Source organism: Vulpes lagopus, chromosome 2 (genome assembly GCF_018345385.1).
Source record: "Vulpes lagopus strain Blue_001 chromosome 2, ASM1834538v1, whole genome shotgun sequence".
NCBI lineage: Eukaryota > Metazoa > Chordata > Mammalia > Carnivora > Canidae > Vulpes > Vulpes lagopus.
Window position 1 is genome coordinate 64,995,930 of NC_054825.1, and position 25,555 is coordinate 65,021,484.

At 46.2% G+C, this 25,555-nt stretch overlaps 1 protein-coding gene across 2 annotated transcripts in view; it reads left to right on the top strand.

Annotated features, from left to right (window-relative positions):
- Positions 1–200: 200 nt before the first annotated feature.
- Positions 201–25,555, top strand: part of TNFAIP8L3 (TNF alpha induced protein 8 like 3) — a 36,923-nt gene continuing 11,568 nt past the window's right edge. Inside the window, exon 1 of one of the 2 annotated variants that reach the window (XM_041736323.1) lies at positions 201–351. In XM_041736323.1, coding sequence (XP_041592257.1) covers positions 300–351 — 52 coding nt within the window. In that variant the 5' untranslated portion in view covers positions 201–299. Of the gene's footprint in view, positions 352–1,138; positions 1,252–25,555 lie in introns of those variants that run through there. The other variant, XM_041736332.1, reaches the window with a different exon arrangement.

Genomic DNA, 25,555 nt, shown 5'->3' on the forward strand with positions numbered 1-25,555 from the left:
CGCCCCGCGCTCTCCCCGCGCGTCCCCACCCTCCGCCCCGCGCTCGCCAGGCGCGCAGGCACCGGCCGGCGGGCGCGGGGAGCGGGAGCGGGAGCGGGAGCCGGAGCGGGGCGCGGGCGGCGCTCGCCTCCGCGGAGCCGCCCCCCGGCCGCCGCCGCCGCCGCCGCGCACTGCCCAGCCCGCCCCGCCGCCCGCCCCCGCCCGCCCCCGCCCGCCCCCCGCCCCGAGCGCGCCGCGGCAGCCGGAGCCCGGACGCCGGCCCCGACCGAGCGCCCCGCAGACGGATTCGGATCCGCAGCATGGATTCGGATTCCGGCGAGCAGAGCGAGGGCGAGCCCGTGACCGCCGCAGGTACGGACGGGCCGCGGCTGGCCAGCGCGGGGGGCCGGGGCCGGGGCCGGGGCCGGGGCCGGGGCCGGGGCCGGCTCCGCGCCGTGAGTTTGCCGGGAGGCTTCCGCCGTCGCCGCACCTGGGCGCGCGGGAGGGGAGGGGGAAGAGGCGCGCGTGCGGGGCCGGGCGGCGGGGCCGGGCGGCGGGGCCGGGCGGCGGGGAAGGGCGCGGGAGGCCACACCTCTGCCCTCCGGAATAACTTTCCGAGCGCCGACCCCTCCTCGGCCCCGGGCGCTGCGGCGCAGGTGACGGCCCGGAGGCGTGGCCGGGACTCCGGGGGGGAGAGGGCCCGCGCGACGGCAGGGCCGCCCACAGCCGCGGCTGCGGTTCCGGGCTGGGCGCGGGCAGGGAGGTCCCGGCGGAGCGGCGGGGGCTGCGCCTTCGGGAGGCGCCGCGGGCTTTTCACGATCGATAGTCATCGAAGCAATGGGTGGACGCTTACTTCGGAGGACAGGGAACGTCCTCCCCCGCCCCCCCCCGATACTGAGCCACAGGAGGACGCCACCCACAGCCCTGGGTCGGCTGACGGCCCGGCCCTGCCCCGCCCCCCTCGGCCGGCGGGCCCCGCCCTCCGCCCACGGGCCCACGTCCCCACGTCCCGGAGCCCCACCGCCCCCGCCCCTGTCCTCGGCTCCCCGCAGCCCCGCGACCTGAGCGCGGGCCCCTCCTGTTCCAGGCTAGCCCCCGCTCTTCCCTAGGGCAGACCAGCATCCTGAGAGTAGGGACCCAGCGCCCGAAGCCACCGTGAGCCCGGGCGTGGGCGTCGGGAAGGCAGGCTCGGGAGCCGGGCAGGGCAGCCCCAGGCGCTGTGCCAGAGGCCTGCGTGGATGATTCCCCCTCGTCCTCGCGGCAGCCAGCCAGGTGACTATTACCTCCATTCTACAGAAGCCCGGAGAGGCCAGGTGGCTTGCCCACGTCTCAGCAGGGAGTAGCCAAGGGCAGCGTGATTCCCCATCCCCTACATGGTACCCCTCAGCCTCCCACAGGGCAGCTCCGGTCAACACCTTTGGGTGCCTGGGAAGGGATGAGCCTGGCAAAGAGGAAACGTGGCATTACCAAGATACCTGTGTTGAGGATGCCCGTGTCTGTGCAAGGGCCACCTCCTTTGTGCTGGTATGTGTGACTGTAACGAATTAACCTGAGCCCTTTTGCCTACCGGTATGTTTCTGTAGCTATGAAGCACCAAGATTTTGTTTCACAAGGGGCTTGTGGATCTCCTGACATCTTTTTAAAGTTCCAGTGGGTGTTTGTGTGTTGTATCTAAGTATATCTGGAGAGCTGGGCTGGGCGGAGCAGGGGTGAGAGGCCGCTGACCTTGACACTTTACTGTCTCAAAACCCCAGGAACTATCATGCTGTCACCACCCCACCCTCAGATCTCGTATGCAGGTTGATACTCGAAGGAGAGAAGGAAACTTAGAGAAAGAACAGGGAGGAGACACTCCAGAAGAGTTAATCCTTGGGTGATAGCAGAGTGAAGGAGTTCTCAGGGGGCCGGGTTCTTCTCCCGAAAGCATGCCCAGCCTGGAATATCCCTGGTGCGTGCATGTTGGTTTATGTCAGACCTCTGCACTGCTAACAGCAAACCTTAGGCCAGATAGGTCCCGTGAAGAATAGGGCAGGCAACTCTGTGAGCTGTCACCATTTGTTTGAGCCTTGCTGTTCTCTACAGTCATTTCTTCTTTTCTGTATGTGTTTGAATCTCCCAAGCTGAATGTTTAATGGAATATCACAAGCCATTCTGCTAAATGGCATTCCATCTCATTATTCTCAACCTTAAGCTGCTATTCGTGACAAAGCTTCAAAACTAGATGTTAATTCATTGCCTTGCTGTATCTGCATCCTGTCAAATGGAAAGCCTTGTTGCAGCTTCAGATATCAGTTGAATGACAGGTATGTTATCCTTAGGGTTTGACCTTGGTCTCCATAAGGAATGAGGCATTCATCTGTATCCATGGACTTGTATCCGTGCAAGCTGGATGGGTTTTCACCAAGGACAACAGAGGAAGTGGGACTTCTTGGAGTATTCATCGTGTGTGTGTGTGTGTGTGTGTGTGTGTGTGTGTGTGTGTTCGTTCACCTATCTCTTAAGGAGTTGGGATGTAAGGGCTGCTTCCTCTGAAGTGGTACTTTGTCAAAATTGCAAAAAAAAAAAAAAAAAGCCCTGCTGTGAGATGGACCCCATTAAGGTCAAGAGCCTGGACTTTGGGGGCACCTGGGTGGCTCAGTGGTTGAGCGTCGCCTTCAGCTCAGGTCATGATCCTGGGATCGAGCCCTCATCGGGCTCCCTGTGAGGAGCCTGCTTCTCCCTCTACCTGTGTCTCTCATGAATAAATAAATTTAAAAAAGAGCCTGGACTCTGGAATCAGAAAGACCTGGGTTTCATTCTCTACCCATTGAGCAAGTTTCTTAACCTCTCTAAACCTGTTTCCCCACCCTCTGTAAAATGGGGATAACAGTAGTACCACAAAGAGGTTGTGAGGATTAAATAAAATACCATGTGAGAAGTGTTCCTGGTGATCATTCAGTACATGGTAGCTGCTATGTTGATCATCACCTGACTGGATTTTTTTTTAAAGATTTTATTTATTTATTCATGAGAGACAGAGAGAGGCAGAGACATAGGCAGAGGGGAGAAGCAGGCTCCCTGCAGGGAGCCTGATGTGGGACTTGATCCTAGACCCCAGGATCATGCCCTGAGCTGAAGGCAGACGAGCAGACGCTCATCCGCTGAGCCACCCGGGCGTCCCCTGACTGGGTTGTTTGTTGTGAGAATTCTGTTAAATAATGTACTCCAGTACTTTATAAAATGTAAACCAGTAGGCATGTGTAAAACAATTAGTATTGTTGTCATTATTATCACATTAAGGTAGTTGCCTGAGCAGGTTTGTTTTGAATTTTCTCCTTTTTACTCTCCTTCTCTCTGGGGTGAAGTTGGGGAGTACGTTTGTATGTGTGTTTGTTTGCTTGTTTGGGGGAGGTTATCTTTAACTTACCTCTTCTTCTCCTCCTCATCATCCAACTCAAGGCATGAAGATGGGGATATTCAAAACTACTGCTCTGACTCCCCTTTTTCCTCTAGTGCTAGGTAAGATTGCACAAGGCAGAGAATCCCTTACCCAACCCACCAGCTAACCAGGAGATAGCCACTTACATGCCATTTCTTTTTTCTTTTTTTCATGCCATTTCAAATAGAAGAAGAGGCCATAACCCTTCCCAACCAGTGAACCTTTTTCCTTCAAAGTAGCAGAAAGCCCAAGAGGTCCTCCCCATTCCCCCTTTCATTTTTATCCATCTGAGTCACCTTCCCAGTTATAAATTGGCAGAAGAGTGAGAAAGTCTTCTGAGGACTACCTACTCTTTACTGTCCCCCTTTGAAGATACTTTTTCCAGAGATCTCCCCAGTGCCTGCGAAGTACTCATCAAGCAATACAATACTCTGCATAAGAGAGTGAAGAGAGGAGATGAGATTTGTCCCAGGCTGCATTTTCCGTTTTTCAGGAAGCACAGGAGGATGCTTTTGTGTCATTCTGCTGCCTTAAACTCTACTCTGCCTTTCTGTCGTTTTGGGTTCTTTCTATGATTAGGAAAGAGGCAGGGTTTATGGAACACTGGATTCATTCCAGAGACCCAACTTGGCAGTCTATCGTTTGGCAAACCCACCATCCATCTCTCAGAAATCCTAGCACTTGGTGTATTAACTCGACAGTGATTGAGTCTTTCCTAAGAAGCAACAAGAGAGTAAACGTTAGCGGTGTCAGCTTTTTCGCTTTTTGGCTTGTAAGCCAAGACAGTCTACCCAGCTGAGGGCAGACAAGCTCCTTCCACCCACAGCTAGGTGGTCCAGGGCAGTCTAGCTGGTGGGGCTTCTGTGCAGCTGGACAGATGCTACAGAAAAGCATTTCCATGCAATGGAGTTGAGATATGGCAGGGAAGTTTCAAAACAGTAAAAAAAAAAAAAAAGGGGGGGGGTGGACAGCAGGCCCCTAACCTTGCCTTTGCCATTGCCTAGGTCCTAGCCCTGGTCCATGTGAACAAAGTGGCAAGGAAGGATGCCTGCATGGCTCAGTCAACTAAGCTTCTGTCTTTGGCTCCATGATCTTGGGGTCCTAGGATGAAGCCCTGCATCGAGATCCTGCTCAGTGGAGAGTCTGTTAGAGATTAATTCTCTCTCTCTCTCTCTCTCTCTTCCCCCCCCCTCTCCCCCCTCTCTCTCCCTCTCTCTCCCTCCCTCCCCCCACTCTCCCCCCCTCTCTCCCCGTCTCTCCACCCCCCTTGTGTGCTCATACTTTCTCTCTCTCTCTCTCTCTCTCTCTCTCATTCTCTCAAACAAATCAGTGAACCTTAAAAAAAAAGTTGCAAGAAGCCTGGATAGGATTCAATAGGTGGCCAAGAAGAAGAAAGATATTCCAAAAGTCAGACACTACTTGAGCAAAGGCACAAATAAGCAGGGAGATGACTGTTGTGGAGAGCATATACTAGGGAGTACTGAGAAGTAAGGTTATATGAGTGCAGGGAGGGCCACACAGAAGAGGGTCTTAATTACTGGTCCTGATGGTGCCCAAGAAGCCCCTCCCCATTGATCCTTGTTGCGCAGAGATGTGACTGAGAGCTGGGTTTGCAGGAGCCACATCGGACAAAAGCTTGGAGCCTCGGCAACCAGGCGTGGCCATGGTATCAGAGGACATGGTAGCGGTAAGGCAAGGCAGGAGGGGAAGGATGCAAGTGCCTTTTTGGTGAAGCAAACAACAGTAGTTGCTGACAGATGGTATAAAAGCAGTGAAGGGCGATGGAGAGTGGAAGGAGACTGGTGTGGTGAGTTGGGGTGAGGACAGGGAGATGGGGGAGCCGAACTCCCCCACCTAGGCTTCCCAGCACCACCACCCCTTCCATCAGGCACTTAGCAGTGATGTTTTGCTTAAAGGCACTTTCCCCTTGTAGACAGTAAACCGTAATAGGGCATTGGTTTCAGGGGATTGTGAGGTTCTGGAGTTTGTTGATTCTCATTGTTAGGTTCCTCTTGGAGACTGTCGAGTAACCTTTGTTGCCTGACAGATTGACATTGACAATGCGCTGGCCAACCTGGGACAGAAACCACCTGGGGATGCGGTACCACTTGCCTGTTAGTCATAGTCCTGTGTCTTGTTCCTGTTTGTGGACATTTTTAGGGGCCTCTGCCTTATCCACACAGTGGGCTGTAACTGCTTTAAGGGTCAGGACCTTGTCTCTTGCTTTCATGTTCTTGAGATTTTTATGGGCGTAATAAATGAACGAGCATCTTGAGGAGATTCCTGGGAACTCTGCTCCAAAAGACCAGACAGCCAGAAACCTTTCCTATATGGTGGAACTGCCAAACCTTTCCTTCAGTGTTTTGTTTACTTCAGTATTTTAATTTTTTTTTTTTTTGTACTACCTGGGACCCTGTATTGGGAACACAGAGTTAAGAACGCAGTCCATTCTGCCTTCGGGGCTTCAAATCAGAGGGGGAGATAGGACCACATATGCTGATGGCCACAGCTTATACCAGTGCATAAAGATTCCTGACCCATCTTGCCCTGGATATACCCCAGACAAGTCTCTGTTTATACGTTTTGTCTTAACAACAGCCCTTTCCATTGTGTGCTTTATGGTCCCACCGACACCATGGATGCTAAACACACTGGCAGGTGGCTGGCTGGTTGGCTGGCTGCATGCCTGCATGGATAGATGGATACAGGCATAGCGCAGAGATACTGCAAGTTCAGTTCCAGACCACTGCAGTAAAGCAAATATTGCAATAAAGATGGTCAAATGAATTTTTAGGTTCCCCAATGCATAGGAAAGTCATGTTTACACTCTATCATATTTTCCTAAGTGTGCAATTATTTCATATCTTTTTTAAAAAACAATTTACATACCCTAATTTAAAAATACTTTATTGATGGGGCCCCTGGATGGCTCAGTCAGTTAAGCATCTGACTCTTGATTTCGGCTCAGGTCATGATCTCAGAGTGGTGAGATCGAGCCCCACATGGGGCTCCTCACTGGGTGTGGAGCCTGCTTAAGATTCTCTTTGCCCCTCCCCCATCTTTCTCCCCTCTCTAAAAAAAGAAATAAATAAAAACAAAAATATTTTATTGCTAAAAAATGCTAACCATCATCTGAGCTTTCAGTAAGCCGTAATTACTGATTAAAGCTCACCATAACAAATGTTAATAATAATTTAAAAGTTTGAAGTATTGCAAAAATTACCAAAGTGTGAGACATGGACATGAAGTGAGCAGATGCTGTTAGGAAAATGGCACGGCTAGACTTGCCCCACTAAGGTTGCCACAAGCCTTCAGTTTGTTTGGAAAAAAAAAAAAAAAATCTGCAAAGTGCATTAAGCGAAATGCAACAAAATGAGCTATGCCTGTCTATGGATAGAGTGATGGATGACTCTGTGATAGAGGTTGGCATGCAGTGGGTTTAGTTGCAGAAGGAAAGGAGAGGGGAGGGACACTGGACTAGGCAGAGTGAGAAGCTGAGCTGCAGTGCACACCCAACAATAGCCTCCAGCTCCAGCTTCTGAGTAGGGGTAAGGGGCCGGGCCTTCATGTCCTCTTACACAGTGACCAGTCATAGATGCAGACCATCCCAAGGAACAGGATGTGAGCTTGGGTGAAGCTGTCCCCCACAGCTGAGTGCTATCTGCAGGCCCCTGGCAGCCTGTGGCATGCTTGACTCTTTATTCTCTGGGAGGAACCTGGGCAATACACTGCAACATCCCCTGTAGGTGGTCCCCAGAATTCTTCAGGAATGTTTCATTAAGGATGGTGGCCCTGTCTCCTGGCAAAGCTCCGGGGATAGTCGTTGAGCTGTAAATTTTGTCTAGACCTCACTAGGACAATTTAGATTGCCAGATGAAATTAGCCATTCTAGACCTCATAGCTCTGGACCCAGTTGTTCAAGCCACTCAATCCAGAGATATCAGCTGATCATCTGTTTTGTGTTCAGAGTGTACAGGGTGCATAGAGAAATGGAATTAGATGGGACCCTGCCCTCTAGAAATTTGCAGCCATGTTAGGGAGAGAAAACACCCACCCAGAAAAACTGAATCTGCAAGACTGAGTGGCATCAGCAATTATAGTGTAGGATTTGGAGCATGGAGCATGGGGCATTTGGAATTCTGGTGGGGAGGCTTCATTGGGGAGATGTGCCTTGAGGGTACCCATGAAGTAGTGAAAGATTTAAATGGGGGAAGAAGAAAGAGCAGGTGGCCAGGCCAGGAGCCTGTGAAGAGCCTGGCCTGACCCCCAGTGGGGCTCTCCTTAGAGGACCAGTGGGAGAAGAGAGCTGTCCTACTTAAAAAGTAAAATTGGACGTTGTGGTGATGGTTGTAGCCAACATGTAAGTTTCTAGAGCTGGAATGAGAATGTGTGTGACTGGGTAAATATAAAGTCCTGTTTCCTATGTTATTTTTCTCTTAAAAAATATGGCACTTGCTTTTTTATTTGTCAGCAAAACCAAATTATAGTCACACTTTCCCATTAGCACTGTCCTCTAACTGGTTCCTTTTCCTCAAGAGTTACCATTGGCTCCCACTTGAATTCACATGCCGATCTCTGTAAAGACACTGTATACAAAATTTGGTTTTGTTTTTTTTCAGTCACTTGGCTTCCAACTCTTTATGTAAAATGCCTGTGTAGGTGGGTGTTTGGGCTGTATTCTGTGCAAGCATAGAAATAAACGATACACAAGAATGTAAAAAACATATTTCCCGTAACAGCCTAGTCCAAGAAAACATATAGGGAGAGTGAGTACCCTTGTCCCCCACATATATTAAGGCATGTCAAAAAATAGATTACTTTTTTTACACATCAGAGATGATGTTTTTAAGGCAGTTGCATGGTCCAAATTCTGATGCTGCTTTAGAACAGTCTTCACGTTCGTATTGGATTTCTTAAACATTATGGCCTGGGAATAAATTTGAGCCTGTTCATGGAAAATCTACTAGTGTGCAGACTATAAAAATGGAAAACTTGGCGGCACAGAAAGTGCTAGACACACCCTAATAGAAACCAGTATTTTGTAGCTCAGTTCTCCAGAAAAAAAAAAAAAAAAGAGAGAGACACTGGTGGTGTCTAAGTACTGGTTTAAACTGTTTGAAAAACCACAGGAGCAGCCACTAACTTGTAGATTCTCTTCTCAAAAGTAAAATATGCTTTCTGTGAAACTGTTCTAACCCTGAAAGGAAACATTTTGGTGATCCGTAGTTTTATGGAGATTCCCAGTTGATATTTTTATAGTGGAGGCATCCAATTTCATGCGCAGGAGGAAATTCTGTCAAGGGCTGTTCTGGTGAGCACGCACGTCTGCCGTTCCTGATTTGGGGCCTGTGCGTTATGCTGGGAAGGTAAACAGAGATTTTGGCGTAGAACATGGGAGGGAGATAATGGGGCCGTCTGCAGGGCAGGCCTCTACCACGTTCTAGTTGGTTCCTTGGTTTCCTTAAGATAACACTGAGATCGTCAAGGAGAAAAAACTGAGGTTGGAGTTACAGAGTAGAGGAAGTGGGGTTTAAGAAGTTGTGACAGATGGGATGCCTCGGTGGCTCAGTGGTTGAGCCACTTCAGCTCAGGGCATGATCCTGGGGTCCTGGGATCAAGTCCTGCATCAGGCTCCCCGCAGGGAGCCTGCTTCTCCCTCTACCTGTGTCTCTGCCTCTCTCTGTGTGTCTCTCATGAATAAATAAAGTCTTTAAAAAAGTGAAAAATATCAAACAAGATGAGAAACTGTAAGGATAATCTTTGGCAGCCAGAGTCCAGCCCCAGAGGGCCAGTACTGAATACAAAATTATAGTGATGTTTTGAATTTTACTTATTTCATGTTAACTAAAAACATACAATGTAGCTGAGACTGGATTGATTGTTTATATGACATTTAACCCTTATGCCAGCCTTCCAGGATAGGTACCATAAGTAGCCTCATTTTATAAACCAGGAAACTGAGGCACAGAGAGGTTAAGTAACTTGCTCAGGGAGGTGCAGCTTGTCAGTGGATATAAAGTCACTCGAACTCCAAAAATAGTGCTCTTGTTCATGGTAGATTAAGGAACTTAAGTAAATGGATGCCATCAGCTCCCCAGGGCCCAGAACACCCTGACCATTAGGTTCCCTCATGAAACCCCTTCTGTTAGGACATTACATATTCAGAAGGCCCTGTTTTAAGCAGCAGACGTTATCTGCATTGGCTCGTTAGCACATGGGCAAGGATTGGCTGGCACAAGTTCCTGTCCTGGAGCTGGTGAAGAGTGATTTGGGAGGGAAGATGGGGAGAAGGGCACAGCGCTCTGGCCAGGGAGAGAAGGTCGTGGAAGGACCCTGCAGCCATGCACATCCCCAGAGTCATGGGACCTGGCAGGTGGTGAATGTGGCAAACAGAGGAGAGAAAGGATTGAAAAGCAGAGTCAGGAGAGGTGCTGAAGACACACATTCCTTTTATCAGAGTGTGCTTACGCTGGGTCCTAAGGCCTTTTTTTTTTTTTTTTTTTTTATTCCACTTCAGCATTAAGAATCATCTCAGATATAGAATTCCCCAGGAATGCTGACTAGTTGGATTCGAGGAGGAGCAGAAACTTAAGGACGAGCCTGCTTCACAGGGAAGAGATGTTGAGATTCAGAGCTAGCTGACTGGGTTTTGGGTGTCCAGCATTCTCTCTTATTTACTGCTTTTTAGTAACACTAGTTTCTGACCCAAGGAATGCAGGCTCATGGTAGAACATGTAAAGACAGTACAAAGGAGAAAATTAGATTAGATTGAGCCCTAAGAATAGATGTGCTTTCCCAAAGCCAAAAAGCAGTGAAAAAGCAATGAAAAGATGCAAGGGAGCTTTATATGGGGAGGGAGTGGGCCTTTTAAGAGAACAAAAGTCCCCCTTCTGCAACGTTTTCGTGGGGACACAAAAAACATCTGGCTACACTGCCAGGTAGCATCAGAACCAGAACTGGAGGCCAGATCCTCTGGCTCGTCTGTCCTTCCCTGAAAACATGGGTAATTTTTTTTAAAAGGGTAAGAGTTGTTCTGGATGTTGGGATAGCAGAGGGACGCCTGCTCTGTTTCCTTCTGACACCTTGTAGGGTGTTCTTGCCACCCCCTCCCCACCAGGTACCTCTGCCCAAGAGTTAGGCCACCACCGGCCCACACCAGGCCTTATCCTTCTGCCTGGCCCACTCCTCCCCCATAGTCAGGAGAGCCCTACACAGAGCCCTTACAAGATTTTGTATTTTTTAATAGCCAAAAGGTATTTACTTATAAAAAAGGTTTTATGGATGCCCAGTGGCAATTGCAAAGGTTAATTTACTTTTGAGTTTAATTATCTACCAGCTTCAGGGATAGATTTATTGACGTCTAGTTCTCCAATTATGTTTTTTATCTTTGTTGGAGATTGACTATTTTTGTAAGGAAACAGGGAAATTTGTTCAACTGTGTTAGCCTTTCTACCCCTAAGATTTACCTTCATAATTCAGTGATTCCATCTCAATGAAACAAGGCAGTCAGAGTTCATTTAATACGGAGTCAACTTTTAGAGAGCCCAGAGCAATATCTGATGGGATTCAACAATAATTTCTTGGAGGCATCTGGGTAGCTCAGTGGGTTTAGCATCTGCCTTCGGCTCAGATCATAATATCATGATCTCATGATCTCAGAGTCCTGGGATCGAGCCCTGTGTTGGGCTCCCTGCTTGGTGGTGAGTTGGCTTCTTTCTCTTCCTGGGCTTGTACTTTCTCTCTCAAATAAATAAATAAAATCTTAAAAAAAAAAAAAAAGCAACTTCTTAACTTATTTTTTCCTTTAATTTCTCCCACTATGTATAATCCTGAGTTTCCTGGACCCTTACTCCACTGCTCTTCCTGTGCCCATTATTAATGCTTTTTTCCTCCTCAGGCTGAGCCTTCAGCCTGGTCTTTTCTGGCAATACACTCTCATTTGGGAGAGACCATCCGATCTCATGGCACAGAGCCAAAGATTCCCAAAGCTGCAGTCTAGTGCAGTCCTCTCTCCCAAGCAAGAATGCTGCCTTGCGAGGCATCTGGGCATCTCTTCCTCACTGGCCAGGAGGCCTCTTGGCTCAGCACCTCCACACCCGGACCATTACCTCTCCCTCAGCTTTGCCCAGCATTTCTGTGGCCTCCTCAGCCACCAAGTCGTTCAGACTGAAACAGCTGTAAAGTTGTAACAACAATGAAATGTCCTGTACACTTGATCCATGGCAAAACCAGGACATGGATAAAGCAGGTATTATTATTCTCAATTTACAGATGAAGAAACAGAATCAGAGATTATCCCAATTCAAAGCAAGTGGTAAATTTTCACTATTGAAAACTGTACTCCCTGAATTGGGGACAGCAAGAAACCCACATACCGAACCTAAACAAACAATATTCAGTCAAATAGCTATTGAACGATTAAATACATAATGACTTTTCCACATGGTGTAGTATTACTCAGTTGTTAAGAAAAATTAATTAGGAGTGCCTGTGTGGCTCAGTCGGTTAGGCATCTGCCTTCAGCTCGTCATGATCCCAGGGTCCTGGGATGGAGCCCTGCATTGGGCTCCCTGGTCAGTGAGAAGCCTGCTTCTCGCTCGCCCTCTGCTGCTCCCCCTACTCATGCACATACACTCTCTCTGTCAAATAAATAAAATCTTTTAAAAATGTAATTTGAAGAACATATAATAATATAGGGAAGAGTTTGCATTATAATGTATAAAGAAAGCTTGATGATCTATGATCCAAATTGTGCTCCATACGTGTATACATACATATTATATATACGGATATATATACACACACACATCTCCGTACATATACATACACTCCTTTTTATAGAGAAAAAGAGAAGAGACCTCCTTTCATTCATACACATTAACTTTTTAATGCTGGAACAGAACCATTCTATATGATGAGTTTGTGGGTAATTGTAATTTCCTTCTTTGTACTTCTCTTCTAGATATTTCTGCAATAGGTGTGTATAACTTTCAGCACGTAATGTGGTTTTTAAAAGCAACAATCAAGTGAGATCCCGTGGCCTAGTCCACTGCTCATCGTTTGGGCTTTTTTACAGGTTTGTCCCACGTCCTCCCATCTTCTTCCTTGAAACTAGTTCTTCTCTCACTTCTCTGTGATCTTTCCCCCAGGCTTCTCTCCTCAGCTGTCTTCCTGCTCATGCATTGCCCAGGCTTTGGTTCTCCCCTCTCCCTGGTACCTCCTCACCCAGAGGGGATAGGCCTTATGGGCCCTCATGCCACGTAGAGAAAGTGTAGACCACCAGAGTGGGTAATGAGCTCATAGATGTGGGGCTCAGAGTCTGGCACAGGGCACCAGAGCCTCTCCAGCCAAATGGAATGCTGGATGAGCTTGCTGACTCAGCCACCTTGGCCCTTGAACACGGCCTCACTGTCGTTTGCTGACTGGCAGTGTATGTAGCTGGCAGCCCTGACCCTCATTCCTTCCGTGACCCTATCTCTGTCCCTAACCTCTATCCCAAATATGAGTGAGTTTCACGTTCCACTTTTTTCATTTACACAGTGATTTTGTGTCTTTATTACTTTTATAATTAGAAAAAAGAGAGGTGAGGATTAGAGCAGGATTATTAACTTTCAGAAGGTATTGGTCTGCCACCAGCATTGGTCTACTATCCCCCAAAAAATTATTATTGAGGAGCTGTATGATACTAAATATAATGTGTATCCATTTCTGAAGAAATTAGAAATTTAATTGAGGATTTCTTGTGCATCTTGGAGCTGAAAATAAGAGAGACATCATGGCCCTAATATTCATTACTGCCTCCCTCTCTCTACCTTATTCTACTCTAGTCAACCAAATTAGGGTAACCCAGTCAGGAAGTTTATAGGAAACAGAAGTGCTGTTTCACGTTTATCAGAATTTTTAACTTAGTTTAAAATTAAGAGTATTCCCCATCAGCCAGGATTTTGTCTATCTTTACTTTCTTGGTTTATGTTATACAAAATGATTATTTTTATCTCTTTTCAGAGATAAAAAAATATATATATTGATTATGCATTTTCACCCTTCCAGAAAAGTTCCTCCTCTCATTAAAAAAAAAAAGACTTAATCTTCAAGTGGAAAGCAATTATCAGTTCTTTATTAAGCAGCCGTATCGCCTTCTTATCAATTGCAAGTGAGTGCATATGACCACTGTGATTTTTAAAAGAGATCAGAGAATATGAAAGGCAGAATAATCAAGATAGGAGTGAATTCTGAGGAAATAGGCCTTTATGCCAAGAATGATAGATGGTAAGACCAGCATTTGTAGTAAGCACCCAAGTGTTATCTCCAGAAAGCTGTTACCAAATACCCGCACCCCAGGCGAGGGGTCAGTGATGGGCTTATGGGTGGGATGAAGATGTCTGGTTCCAGCCATCCTTGGATTTTGTTTGTTTCATTTTTGTTTAAAAAACAACAACAACAACAACAACTCCAGGGGCAGCCCCGGTGGCTCAGCGGTTGAGCGTCTGCCTTCGGCCCTGGGCCTGATCCTGGAGACCGGGGATTGAATCCCATGTCAGGCTCCCTGCATGGAGCCTGCTCCTCCCTCTGCCTGTGTCTTGCCCCCCCCCCCCCCGCCGTATGTATGTCTCTCATGAATAAATAAATAAAATCTTAAAAAAAAAAAAAAAACTCCACATAAAAATAGCTCTGCCAAATTGTCATAATCCAGTGAGAGTAACTGGAGTCTGCACAAAGTCTGAAGATTGTTGATAATTAGGGGCCAAGGCTGTCTTAAGGCGGGATGGAGGTTGGCAAGGACTAGTGACAGCTGGTCAGGTCATCAGGAAGTTGGGTCAGGTGACAGGGAGGCCACAGGGGCAGGGGCCGCAAGAAGGGACGTTCTCTTGAGTCACTCGGCCTGCAGTGGGTCTGCCAGTCATGGCTGCTCAGCCTTCTTAGGCCTCTTCCCCTGGAGGGCAGTCCCTCTTAAAAAGTCCAAAATTTTGAGAAAACCTGGCTCCCCAGCTTGGGCCTCCTGACCTCCTACCTCCTGCCCAGAAACAAATCCTCCTCCTGACATCACCTCTTCTGCACCCCCTGGCCCCAGATCTCTACCTCATCCTTGATGCTTCCCTTCCCTGCAGCCTCTCCCACTGGAGTGCTTCTCTCCTTTTCCTCTGACAGCTCCCCCCCCCCCCCCTCACAAGCCCTCCTGGGCAATAGATGGATTAGGGCAGAGGAAACTCAGATCTGGGGCCGTGACTGGTCATGAAGCAAAAGATCTTAAAGCTTCCGGAGAGAAAAACAAGGCCCTTTTACCAATGGACTAGTTATCTAAATAGCAGCACCGAGAACCAAATAACAGTGATACAATGCCTTTGAGTTCTCAAGGCGAGGGATTTCCCCGATAGAGTTCTGAACCCCATGAAGCCATCAGTGGAGTGTGTGGGTAGAATAAGGTAATTATAGGACATGTTAGGTCTCCAGAAAATTACCCTTCCATGTTCCCTTCCTTAGGGAGCTGCTAGATCAGGAATCAGCCAGCTGACGCCCCAGGCCAAGTCTGGCCTGCCACCTTTCTTGGATGGCCCACAGCACTTTTATTACATTTTTTTAGTGGTTACATTTAAATGATTATATAAGTACCCAGATATATTTTGCCTTTTGGCCCTTTATTCTCTGGCTTTTTCAGGTGGTTTGCTGATGCCTGTACTAGACAAAGTGTTCCACTGAAATGGGGTATAAGAAAGAGGAAGCCATGAGACAGACACAGGAGAGAAGGAATGAAAGATAGAGGGAGAACCACGGTGGCAGCCTGGAGCAGGCTTAGAGGGGAAAAAAGGTGCCCAGATTTGAGCCAGGGCACAGAAAGCTGGCCCTGCCCAGGAGCTCCACAAAAGAAAATTAAAGTGAAAGATGAGTTGATTAGTCTGAGCCTATTGAGAACTTTGTATTCTGCTAGGAGCTTTGGGAGTGAATTAATGCTAGGTAGATAGAAAACTAACCAAAAGAAAAACAAGGCAGTGTTTGACTCCTAAGAAAACAAGATGAATAAGAAAGGAAATGCAGTCATGGAAGTGATAGAACATACATGACTCAGCTATGAATGGTATCCAAGTCAGGGTAATGTAAATCACTGACGTCTGATTTAACCAAGTATTATAATAGAACTAAATGGGAAGGTGGAAGGAGAAATGAATGGAGAAGAGAGCTAATTTCTTGCCTTCCATAATAGGAAGTTAAAAGCACATAAAGTCGAGGACTAACAGTATAAGCATGTAATTTAAATATAAAGAGGTAATTATTAGTTGAAACAGCTAAAAGAATTTGAAGTATTTTGCATGAAGAGCCAGCATCAGAAGTGAGCCAGAGGATGCTGCATTTTGTATAAGCCCTAGAATGACTTGACTTTTAAAATAATGCACCATATCACTTTGAAAATAGGTTTTTAAAATAACAAAAAGGAAAAGTGACTGGTCAGCTGAAGGAGTGATGTCCTGGCAACCCTGCCCAGGTGGGAAAGAGGCACAGTGGGAGTGACCCAGGCCCCTGGCGGAAGGAAGCAGGCTTCAGTGTCCTGAGGCCATGCTAGTTCTGAATATCATGATTGTTCCTGACTAAGTGTGAATACATTTCAATAAAATGTCATGACTGATAGCCATTCATTCATGCACTGAACATTCTCTGCATTTCTATCCCTAGCTGGAGCTGTTGCGATGAATACATGATTCCTGCCCTCAAGCAGTTCACAAACTGGTGCTAGATAAAGTCATTCATCCAGCTGGTGTATGATGGCTCTGCGCTGTGATGAGAGTATACTAGAGGGAAATGTGATTGCCAGGACAAGTGCTCAGAGGTCAGAAGTCCACTGGCGCCTGGGAGTTTGACTAGGAATCGAGGGAGATGGGGCAAGGGAGAAACAGATGTCCGCGGAACAAAATGTCCAGGGAACAAAGTGTGCAGAGGCACAGGGAGGGCCTGGGAATGATGGAGCCAGGTACAGATGAGACGTGTGTGGCCTGGAGTCAGGAACTCGGAGTTTGGAGAGGATAAAGCTGGAGAGGTGAACAGCAGATAGATCCTCAAGAGCCAACCATAATATATGGTCATCTACAAACTTACCATAACTGACCACACACCCTTCTCTCCCAAATCACCTATCAGGACTAGTGTGGGGGTTTTGTTCTGGGATAGAAGGAGTGTTCAGGGAAGGGCTGGAAGGGAGAGCAGAAGGCCATGTTTGCATCCAGGTAGAAGATGCATAGAGCAAAACGTGGGACTGGGGCAAGGATGAGCCACTTTCTCTTTGAGCAGAAAAAATGGGATGACAGGGATGTGAGGCCCCACAGGAAGAACCGGCCCTGGGGGTTGGGGCACTGCTCCTGTATGCAGCTGTGTCAGCATGGGGCGGCCTGCTGGGGCTGGCAGCCTGCAGCTTGGTCTGTGGGTGCTGAGGCCAGCACAGGCCGAGGCCCTGGGCAGAGTTTGCTGACCGCCTGCCCTGTGGTGAGCACAGGCTGTGCCTGATGGAGAAGGCAAGGGCCCCAGGAAATTGGTGGAAGGGGCATTTTGGAGAGAAGCCACAGAAAAGGAAAGCTGGAGGCTCCAAGGTCACTGCCTCAGGTTTTTCAAGGAGGGAAGAGAGGAGGCATTTTATTGCTGAAGCGGACAATTGCAGAGCTCAGAGAGAGCTTGATGGATGGAGGGGAATCAGAGTGTGAAAAGGAAGCCTGATAATCCATCCTACAGGTATCAGCTCATATCTCGTGTATGCCCAGTGCTGTTCTTTTATGGACTTAAAAATTCAATTTCTGGGGGCACCCGGGTGGCTCAGTCAGTTAAGTGCCTTCAGCTCAGGTCATGGTCCCAGGGTCCTGGGACTGAGCCCCATGTCTGGCTCCCAGCTCCGTGGGGAGGCTGCTTCTCCCTCTCCCACTGCCACTCCCCCTGCTCGTGTGCTCGCTCTCTCAAATAAAAAAATCTTTAATAAAAACTCAATTTCTGATTCTGAAGAAGTTACCATTAAATTGGGAATATAAAGCAAATGAGCAGACTCATCTAGTCCAGCTCCCCCATTTGACAAACCAAGGAACCAGGAAGATAAAGACTCGGGCCCATAGCCTACAGTGAGCAGCACACTGGGGACGATGGGGCAGCCTTGGGGCAGAGCTCTCTCCTCCACACCCTGCTGCCTGCACAGTGGCTGGGGACAGGAACAGTTTTCCCTGTGTTTGGGGAGCGACGCCGTGGCTGCAGCTCTGGCATGCAGAGTCCACAGGACAGCCATTATCAGAATCTTGGGGTGACCGCACCAGATGACTCGCTTTGAAATAGTGACACCTTTTGGTGGTGCTTTCCTCTATGACCATGACCTATAAATAATTTAGAGACATTTACTGCGTTGAGACCTGTATGGAGAAAGTTTAATTTAGAAAGGAAGTCTCAGAGAAAGACACATTTAGGTGTGACTTCCAGGAACATGAGTCTCCCCAGCTTGTTTGATCCTTGAGTGATGTGAGTGGGACTCTCTCGGCTCACAGTAGTTCTGAGTAGGGGTCCCAGCGGAGCTCAGGGGAGCAACCTCAGGGACCTTGCAGGTGAGTGAGAAAACTGCCATCTCACCTCCCATCTGCAAACTACCTCCTGCAACACTGCCATTGCCCTGAGCCAGGAATGACCATGGCATTATCCAGAATTCAGCCTGACTTGTCTCAGATCTCAAATCCGTGGACAAAACCAGTTACTACAGGATATATGGAAGGGGCACTGCTGTCAGGAAAACAAAAACTTGCATTGATGAACTTGTTCTCAAGTATCTCATCATTGGGTCCTGAACATCCAATTCCTGAGTGGGAATCTGCAACAACCACCATGAACACAGCATGGAAAGCAACAGCACAGACACCTGTCTGCACTGTAGAGAGGATTCCTGAGTGAGCTCCTGCCTCTTCTCTAAATCTTTCCAGGGGTGCCCTGACTATGTCTAGAATTTAGCCCCCAAACAGAGGCTCTTCACTTAAACTGGATTGAAATCAGGAGTATCTGTAAACCTGGAGGAAAATATTGCATCTTCATTTTCACTAATATAACAGAAATTTCACTAATACAGCTGAAATTTAGCTTTACTCCTAAATACAAATGCTGACAATAAATCACATTAGTAAAAGCAGTGCCTGTTACCTTCCCCCAATACAAATCAGTTATTTTTTATGTGACGTTATAGTTTTTGCAGACATCTTGACATGCTGTTCACATTTGTCACTACTTTGAATAATAGAAGATCTTATATTTTGATGTACTAATAAAAAACTCCATATTAAAAAATAAGTGATATGTGTGCCCCTTTCCTGTTCCACTTTCAGATTGACTGAAATCCAAAAATATCATTGAACAAAATTTATATTTCACTAAAAAAATAATTAAGTAGAACATTGAGCAAGGCATAATGCTGTCTGCCAAATCATCTCCCATCCAGAAGTACCTTCTGGTTTCTTCTCCTTCGTGTGTTCCGACCTGTCTAGTACAGCTACCATTTTTTTTTTAACTCACTAAACTGTATTAATCTAATCATGGCACCTTCCAAGACCTCATTCCTTACGTGCCCACTATCCCGGGCCACATTTTGTCTTTATTTTTTCCAGTAGAGCCTGGAAAGGTGTTCCATTTTACTGCCTGATTTTTTTTTTTTTTTGACGTTTTAAGTTTTATATCTACACTCCAAAAATTGAAGAATTCCAAAGGCTGACATTTTTATGACATCAGTCTGTTTACTAATTTTACATATTACCAAATTGGCATCCTCCCATGGCTCTGAATGCAGCATCCTACTGGTGTCCTTGTTAGCAGGCTGGTGGCCTGAGCCTGGATTTTCAGCACCTGCCGCGGAGAACAGTCTGAGAGCTGTCAACAGAGAGAGGGGATCACCCAGAGAGACAGATGTGGCCTGTGCTATTCTGATCCCCAGCAGCTCCCGAGTGTTAAAATAGCTGGTGAGCGTGAAGGGACGTGAGTGGGGAGGCTCTGGGGTGGCAGGAGGGTGGGTGCTGCTGCCATGGAGAGAGGGCTCCTGCTGGAATTGAACACTGAGGGTGTGGTGGGCGGCACCTCTGGCCCCCCAGGGGATGCTGTTGCTTGTACAGACAGGCAGGACCCAGCTGGGCCGGGCAGGCGACTCCATGTGAAAGGCAACGCGTGGACCTCGTGCTGAGTTCAGAAGGTGCTCGAGTGCACTCAGTTCAGCACGTACTTCATGAATCCTCACATCGTGCCAGTGTATATCCTGAACAGATAGAATGTGGGCCTCAAAGAATGAGAAAGAGCACTTGAAATCATTCATTCAGTTATTCATTTACAGACATTTATTGAACAACTTCTACATGGCAGATGCTGCCCCCGTTGTGAGGATACACAGGTCCTCTGAGCATCAGTTCTAGAATAACTCAGTGCTGATCACAGTGCAGCACTGGAAAAGGACTACACTGGAATTGGGTGCAAGGGCCACCCTTGCTTGAAGGATGCGAGTGCTGGCCTGGGGCTCAAGGTGAGAGGAGCCTGCAGCAAGAACAAACCGTCAGCTGTGCCTCTGCCACCTGGTCAGGGATCCATTAGATCCAGCTATGGGCACAGGGGGCCAGGGCAGCCAGGCTTAGAGCACCACTCCCAGGGAGAGCCGCCCTGAATTTCTGGTACTGTTCGGCTGTCACCTGCCTATCTTCACCCATTTGGGCTGCCAAATGGCAGAGCCATACGTGTGAAGGGATGAAGCTGCCCTTTGGCTTGTGATTTCAGCATGTCCTCTGACATCCGAAGAGCAGGCATCTGATGGGAGGGCTGAGATGAGATGAGGTGGGCAGAGCCAGGGGTCTGTGTACCGAGCTCCTCCTCGGTGTCTCCTGCCACCTCCTGGCTTAGGAAAGGGCAGTAGAAGAGAATCCTGTTATGTACCAGTAAAGACCTATGGGCACCCTTACCCCCATCATGCAGCCTGCCGCTAGGTTATTTGTTACTTTCAGTAGATTAGAATATAGTGTCTGTTGACCATGTGCTTGTGAATATTAAAGCACATATGCCTGGGAGATTGTGTGGTAGAGTATATACGTGTTAAATGTGATGCACGGTGGGGTTGTGGGGGACTCATTCTCTTCCTTTAGTGTGTCTTTTCTGACTTCTCTCAATACCCATTAATCATTTTTTGTACTAAAATTGTTAAAGAAAATATCTTGAGAAATAGATACTTGGTCTCCCCTCTTAAAAATAAAACAAAGAGAACAGTATTAAAAATTACACCAGTGGATAGTGTTTATCCCTTTATTCCTAAGCGTGATCTACCATTCAGAGTGGCTACTAACTTTGTGGGTGCTCTAGGGAAAGAAAAGAAAAATCTAAAGAGCTTAAAATAGTTTAAAAAATCATAAGTATGTGTTGATTTAGGGGATTATTGCTCTTCTACATGAATAATGAATAAACAGTAAAGAAATTGATTCTCCACTCATCCCCGGTCTCAAAACATAACACTTGTCACAGGTAGCTTTATGGATATTTCTAAACCTTCAAAAAACAAGGCGCAGGACACCTGGATGGCTCAGTGGTTGAGCATCTGCCTTCACACTCAGAGCATGATCCTGAGATCCCCAGAGTCCTGCATCAGGCTCCCAGCAGGGAGCCTGCTTCTCCCTCTGCCTATGTCTCTGCCTCTCTGTCTCATGAATAAATAAATAAAATCTTTAAAAAAACAAGAAAGCTACATAATCCATTTTATGAGGGTAGTTTATTTGGTCATTAAAATCAGAGACTTTTCTAGGAAAAAGTTATAGGCCAGTCTCACCTTTGAGCATAGTTGCAAAATGCTAAATACAAAACTTACTATGGAATTCTTCAGTATATTATATATGTGTATATTACATACATATACACTATAATATATATAATGTACATGTATAATATGCATTATGATGACGTGGGGCTTATTGTGGGAAAGCAATGATGATTTAAATCAGGAAGCCATTTAATAATTGGTTAAATTGACATATTAAAAGGGATAAACCATACGGTGATCTCAATAGGTACAAAGTGTTTGATAAAATTAGATACACATTTCTATCTTCAGACAAAGCCTATTAGCAAACAGGAACGTAAGGAAAATTCCTTAACTTGATAAGTGGTATCCATCAAAAACCCACAGCAGAGATCATATGGGGGGAGCAGATTTTAGAGGCAATTCTGTTGGTAGGAAACAAGACAGAGATGCCAAATAGCACCCTTACAATTCAGCATTGCACTGGAGGCTCCCACTGGTGCAACAAGGCAAGAAAAAGAAATAGAAGGTAGAAGAAAATCATCTTGTGTGGGCAATTTGGTTGTCCATATAAAAAAAAATCTGAAATGCTACATAAAATCAATTAGAACTAATTACAGAACTCAACAAATTTTCTCAATTGGAGATCACTGTATAGGAATCAGTTGGGTTTCTGTATATCACCAATAACCATTTAGAAACTATAATAGAAAAAAATGACACTTGTAGTAGCAACCAAACTATGTGGTACCTAGAAGTAAATCTAATGAAAGATATGCAAGAGTTTCATGGGAGTGATTCTTAAAGTATTATCCAAGTACAAAGAAGATCTAAGTGGAGAGATATATCATGCTAGTGGATGGGAGGCTTAATATCATAAGGATACCTGTTGTAGATTAATACAGGGTGTCGTGGCATTTGGCCAAATGATCCTAAAATTCATATGGAAGAGTAAAGGTGGGGAACCCCGGGTGGCGCAGCGGTTTAGCGCCTGCCTTTGGCCCAGGGCGCGATCCTGGAGACCCAGGATCGAATCCCATGTCGGGCTCCCGGTGCTCCCGGTGCTTCTCCCTCTGCCTATGTCTCTGCCTCTCTCTCTCTCTCTCTCTCTCTCTCTCTGTGTGTGTGTGTGTGTGTGTGTGACTATCATAATTAAATAAAAAAATTTTAAAAAGGAAGAGTAAAGGCAAGAACAGTCAAGATAATTTCTCTTTTTTTTAAGATTTTATTTATTTATTTGAGAGAGTGTGAGAGCACAAGTAGTGGGGAGGGATAGAGGAAGAAGTAGATTCCCACTGAGCAGGGAGCCTGATATGGGACTCAATCCCAGGGTTCTAGGATCGTGGCCTGAGCCAGAGGCAGATGCTTAACCAACTGAGCCACCCAGGTGTCCCCAGTCAAGACAATTTCTACGAAGGATAAAATGGTGGGGGCTACCTTCCCTATGGCCTATCAAGACTTATTATGCGTTATAGTAGTTAATATGGTATAGTGCCAGTACTGAAATAGTTCAGTAGTACAGAGTAAAAGACACAGACCCATGCAGTTTGGAAACTTGATAAGAAAAAGGTAGCCTAACAGGTCAGTGGGACAAGGGTGAATTATTCAATAAACTGAATAAATTGTGAGGAGAAAAATGTACTTCATGCAATAAGCACAAATAAATGCCAAATGGATTACAGACCTAAATGTGGGAAGCAAAACCTTCAAACTTCTGGAAGATATATGAGACTCACTTCTCACCTCATGGTAGGAAAGGGTTTCTTAAAATGTGATACAAAAGAAAACATTGATAAATTTGACTATGTTAAAATTTTTAGCTTCTGTATGAATAAAGGCACAACAAATAAAGTGAAAAGGCATTGCTACAGACTGGAAGGAGATAGTTGCAACTCATGTGATCAGCAGAGGATTAGAATCCATAGCATATTAAAAGCTCCTGTAGGGGCACCTGGGTGGCTCAGTGGGTTAAGCATCTGCCTTTGGCTCAGGTCATGGTCTCAGGGTCCTGGGATCAGCCTGCATCAGACTCGCTGCTCAGCAGAGAGTCTGCTTGCCCCTGGCCCTCTGCTCTCCCCCACTCTGCTTGTGCTCCCTATCTCTGTCTCTCTCTCTCTCAAATAAATAAATAAAATATTTTTTAAAAACCAAAAAAACTCCCATAAATTAGCCAGAAAAAGACATACAATCCAAGGGGGGGTGGAGGCAGGGGCAGGAATTAGTAAATTCTATGAATAAGCAATTCACATTCACAGAGGAAAGATGTGAATGCTCAGTATACACAAAAATACATTGAATTTCACTAGCAGAGATATATTAAAACAGGTTACTATTTTGTACTTAGATTGCAGAAAATTAAAAGGTGGACTATTTGAAGTGTTGATGAGAAAATGGAATGGCAGGCACTCATATGCTGCTGCTGAGAGTGAAAATTAGTGCTGTCTTGCTGGGTAGCAACCGGCAGCCTCTGGCCCAGGAGCTGGCAGTCTCGTTCTAGATGTAGAACCCAGGAGACTGTTGTATGTGGGCACAGAGACAGGTCTGTGGACTCTTGCTTGCAGAAAGGGGAAAGAACTCAAATGTCCATCATCAGGAAATGTGAATGCATAGTATATTCACATAAGCAACTAAGTGACGAAATTTGATAAATTTTTGAAAGCTTGATGTTGAGTGAAGAGTTGCAGAAAAACCTGTGTAGTCCGACACCCTTATCTGAAGTTTAAAAATACTCTAAACAATATACTGATGATGCGTGCTTACTTGTGAGGCAAAACTATAAAGACATGGATGAGACAAAGATGCATCAGCTTCTGAAGTGCAGTTAGATCTGGGGAGATAGGGAAAAGAGGGAGCTGAAAACAAAGAGGCCTTGTTACCTCGCCCTGTCTCCGAGGACAAAATATTGAGATCTGTTCCATCTGGGCAGTGGCCACACAAGTAGAGTTTGTTATATTATCTTCTGTTTTGTCTACATACTTGAGATGTGTCGTGGTTTCTAAAAAATTAATTCTTCTGAGGAAAAAAAGGACCCTTCATTTCCATTTTCCAGTGGGCAGTAGTTCAAAAAAAACATTTAAACTAATTGATATTTGTCACTCATGAATGGCAGTGTAGTGTGGCGGGGTGAAGCATGGGACTGTGGGGCAGCCTTCCGGGCCTGAACCCAGCTCTGCCGCATGGATGGTGGCTGCACACAAGCTGTTTAATCTCTGTGCCTTGGATTCCTTGGATGTGAGACGCAAAATGCCATTGCTGCTGTTGATGATGATAATGATGATGATTAGTGTGTGCTCATAGAGTTGTCACAAGGGTATGATGAGTTCGTGTGCATAAAGCCCTACGGAAGTGGACTCTATTATTATGCTTGAATATGATGTACTATTCAGAGAGACACCAGTTACTTATTAAATAGATGCAAGGGAGAGTGGGGGAGGGGATGAATAAGCTTTGTTTAAAGAAATCATGTTAAGTAGATGTTGTGTTTGGTGATGGTTGCTCTTCTACTGCAGTAAGACAAAAATATCTCTCCGATCTCCAAAATTAACCTGTGGAGTTGGAGATGATTCAGCCCCCCAGTGACTTCACACGTATCTGCCTCAGCTAGCTCTGGTAAGTAAAATCATCACTCATTCACTTTTCAGAGCTAGCTGTAAAATCAATATGTCACTCTGTTGAAATATATAGAATTCCCTCTAAAAATGAGAGCGACATCTATCTTCAAGTTTTGGTGAATACATGTTTTATCACATAATGAGAATGACTTTTTTTGTATTTAAGAAAAAAATGATGAAATGTAAATCTCCTTGCTAGATGGGGATTTAAATTGAAGCCTATGTAATGTCGCAAATAAGTGAGAAATCACAAACATTAGGGAGCCAAGGATGATTTTCAGAAAGCAGATGCTGGGACGCAAAGATTGCAGGCTTTGTCTGGAGTTGGTTTGAACTTGGGCCAAATCGCAGTTCTGCTGCTTATCAGCCCTAGAGCATTGAGTGAATTACTTAAATCTGCTGTGGCTCAGATTCCTCATCTGTAAAATGGAGCTCACCGTCCCTCTCTTGCAGAACTCTTGTGAAGACCAAATACATGGTGTCTATCACCCCAGGTACATAATCTGTGCTCAGTAGTTAATAGTCTCTCTGACATGATTATTAATTAATTAGTTACTCAGTGCTGATGGATGGGCCGATTGGAGAGGGTCTAAGACAAAAATGAGATAATGAGCTGGTATGTCTTGCTTACAGCAGACCCATCTCTCTTCACCTTACTTAGAACAATAAGTTATTGCAAGGCCCAGAAATTTTTTAAAATGAAAAAAACTTGGTCTTCTTCTTAAAGATGATCAATCAAGTGCTGCTTTTAAAGAGTAATTATTCAGTGCAAGGTATTGCAACAATTAG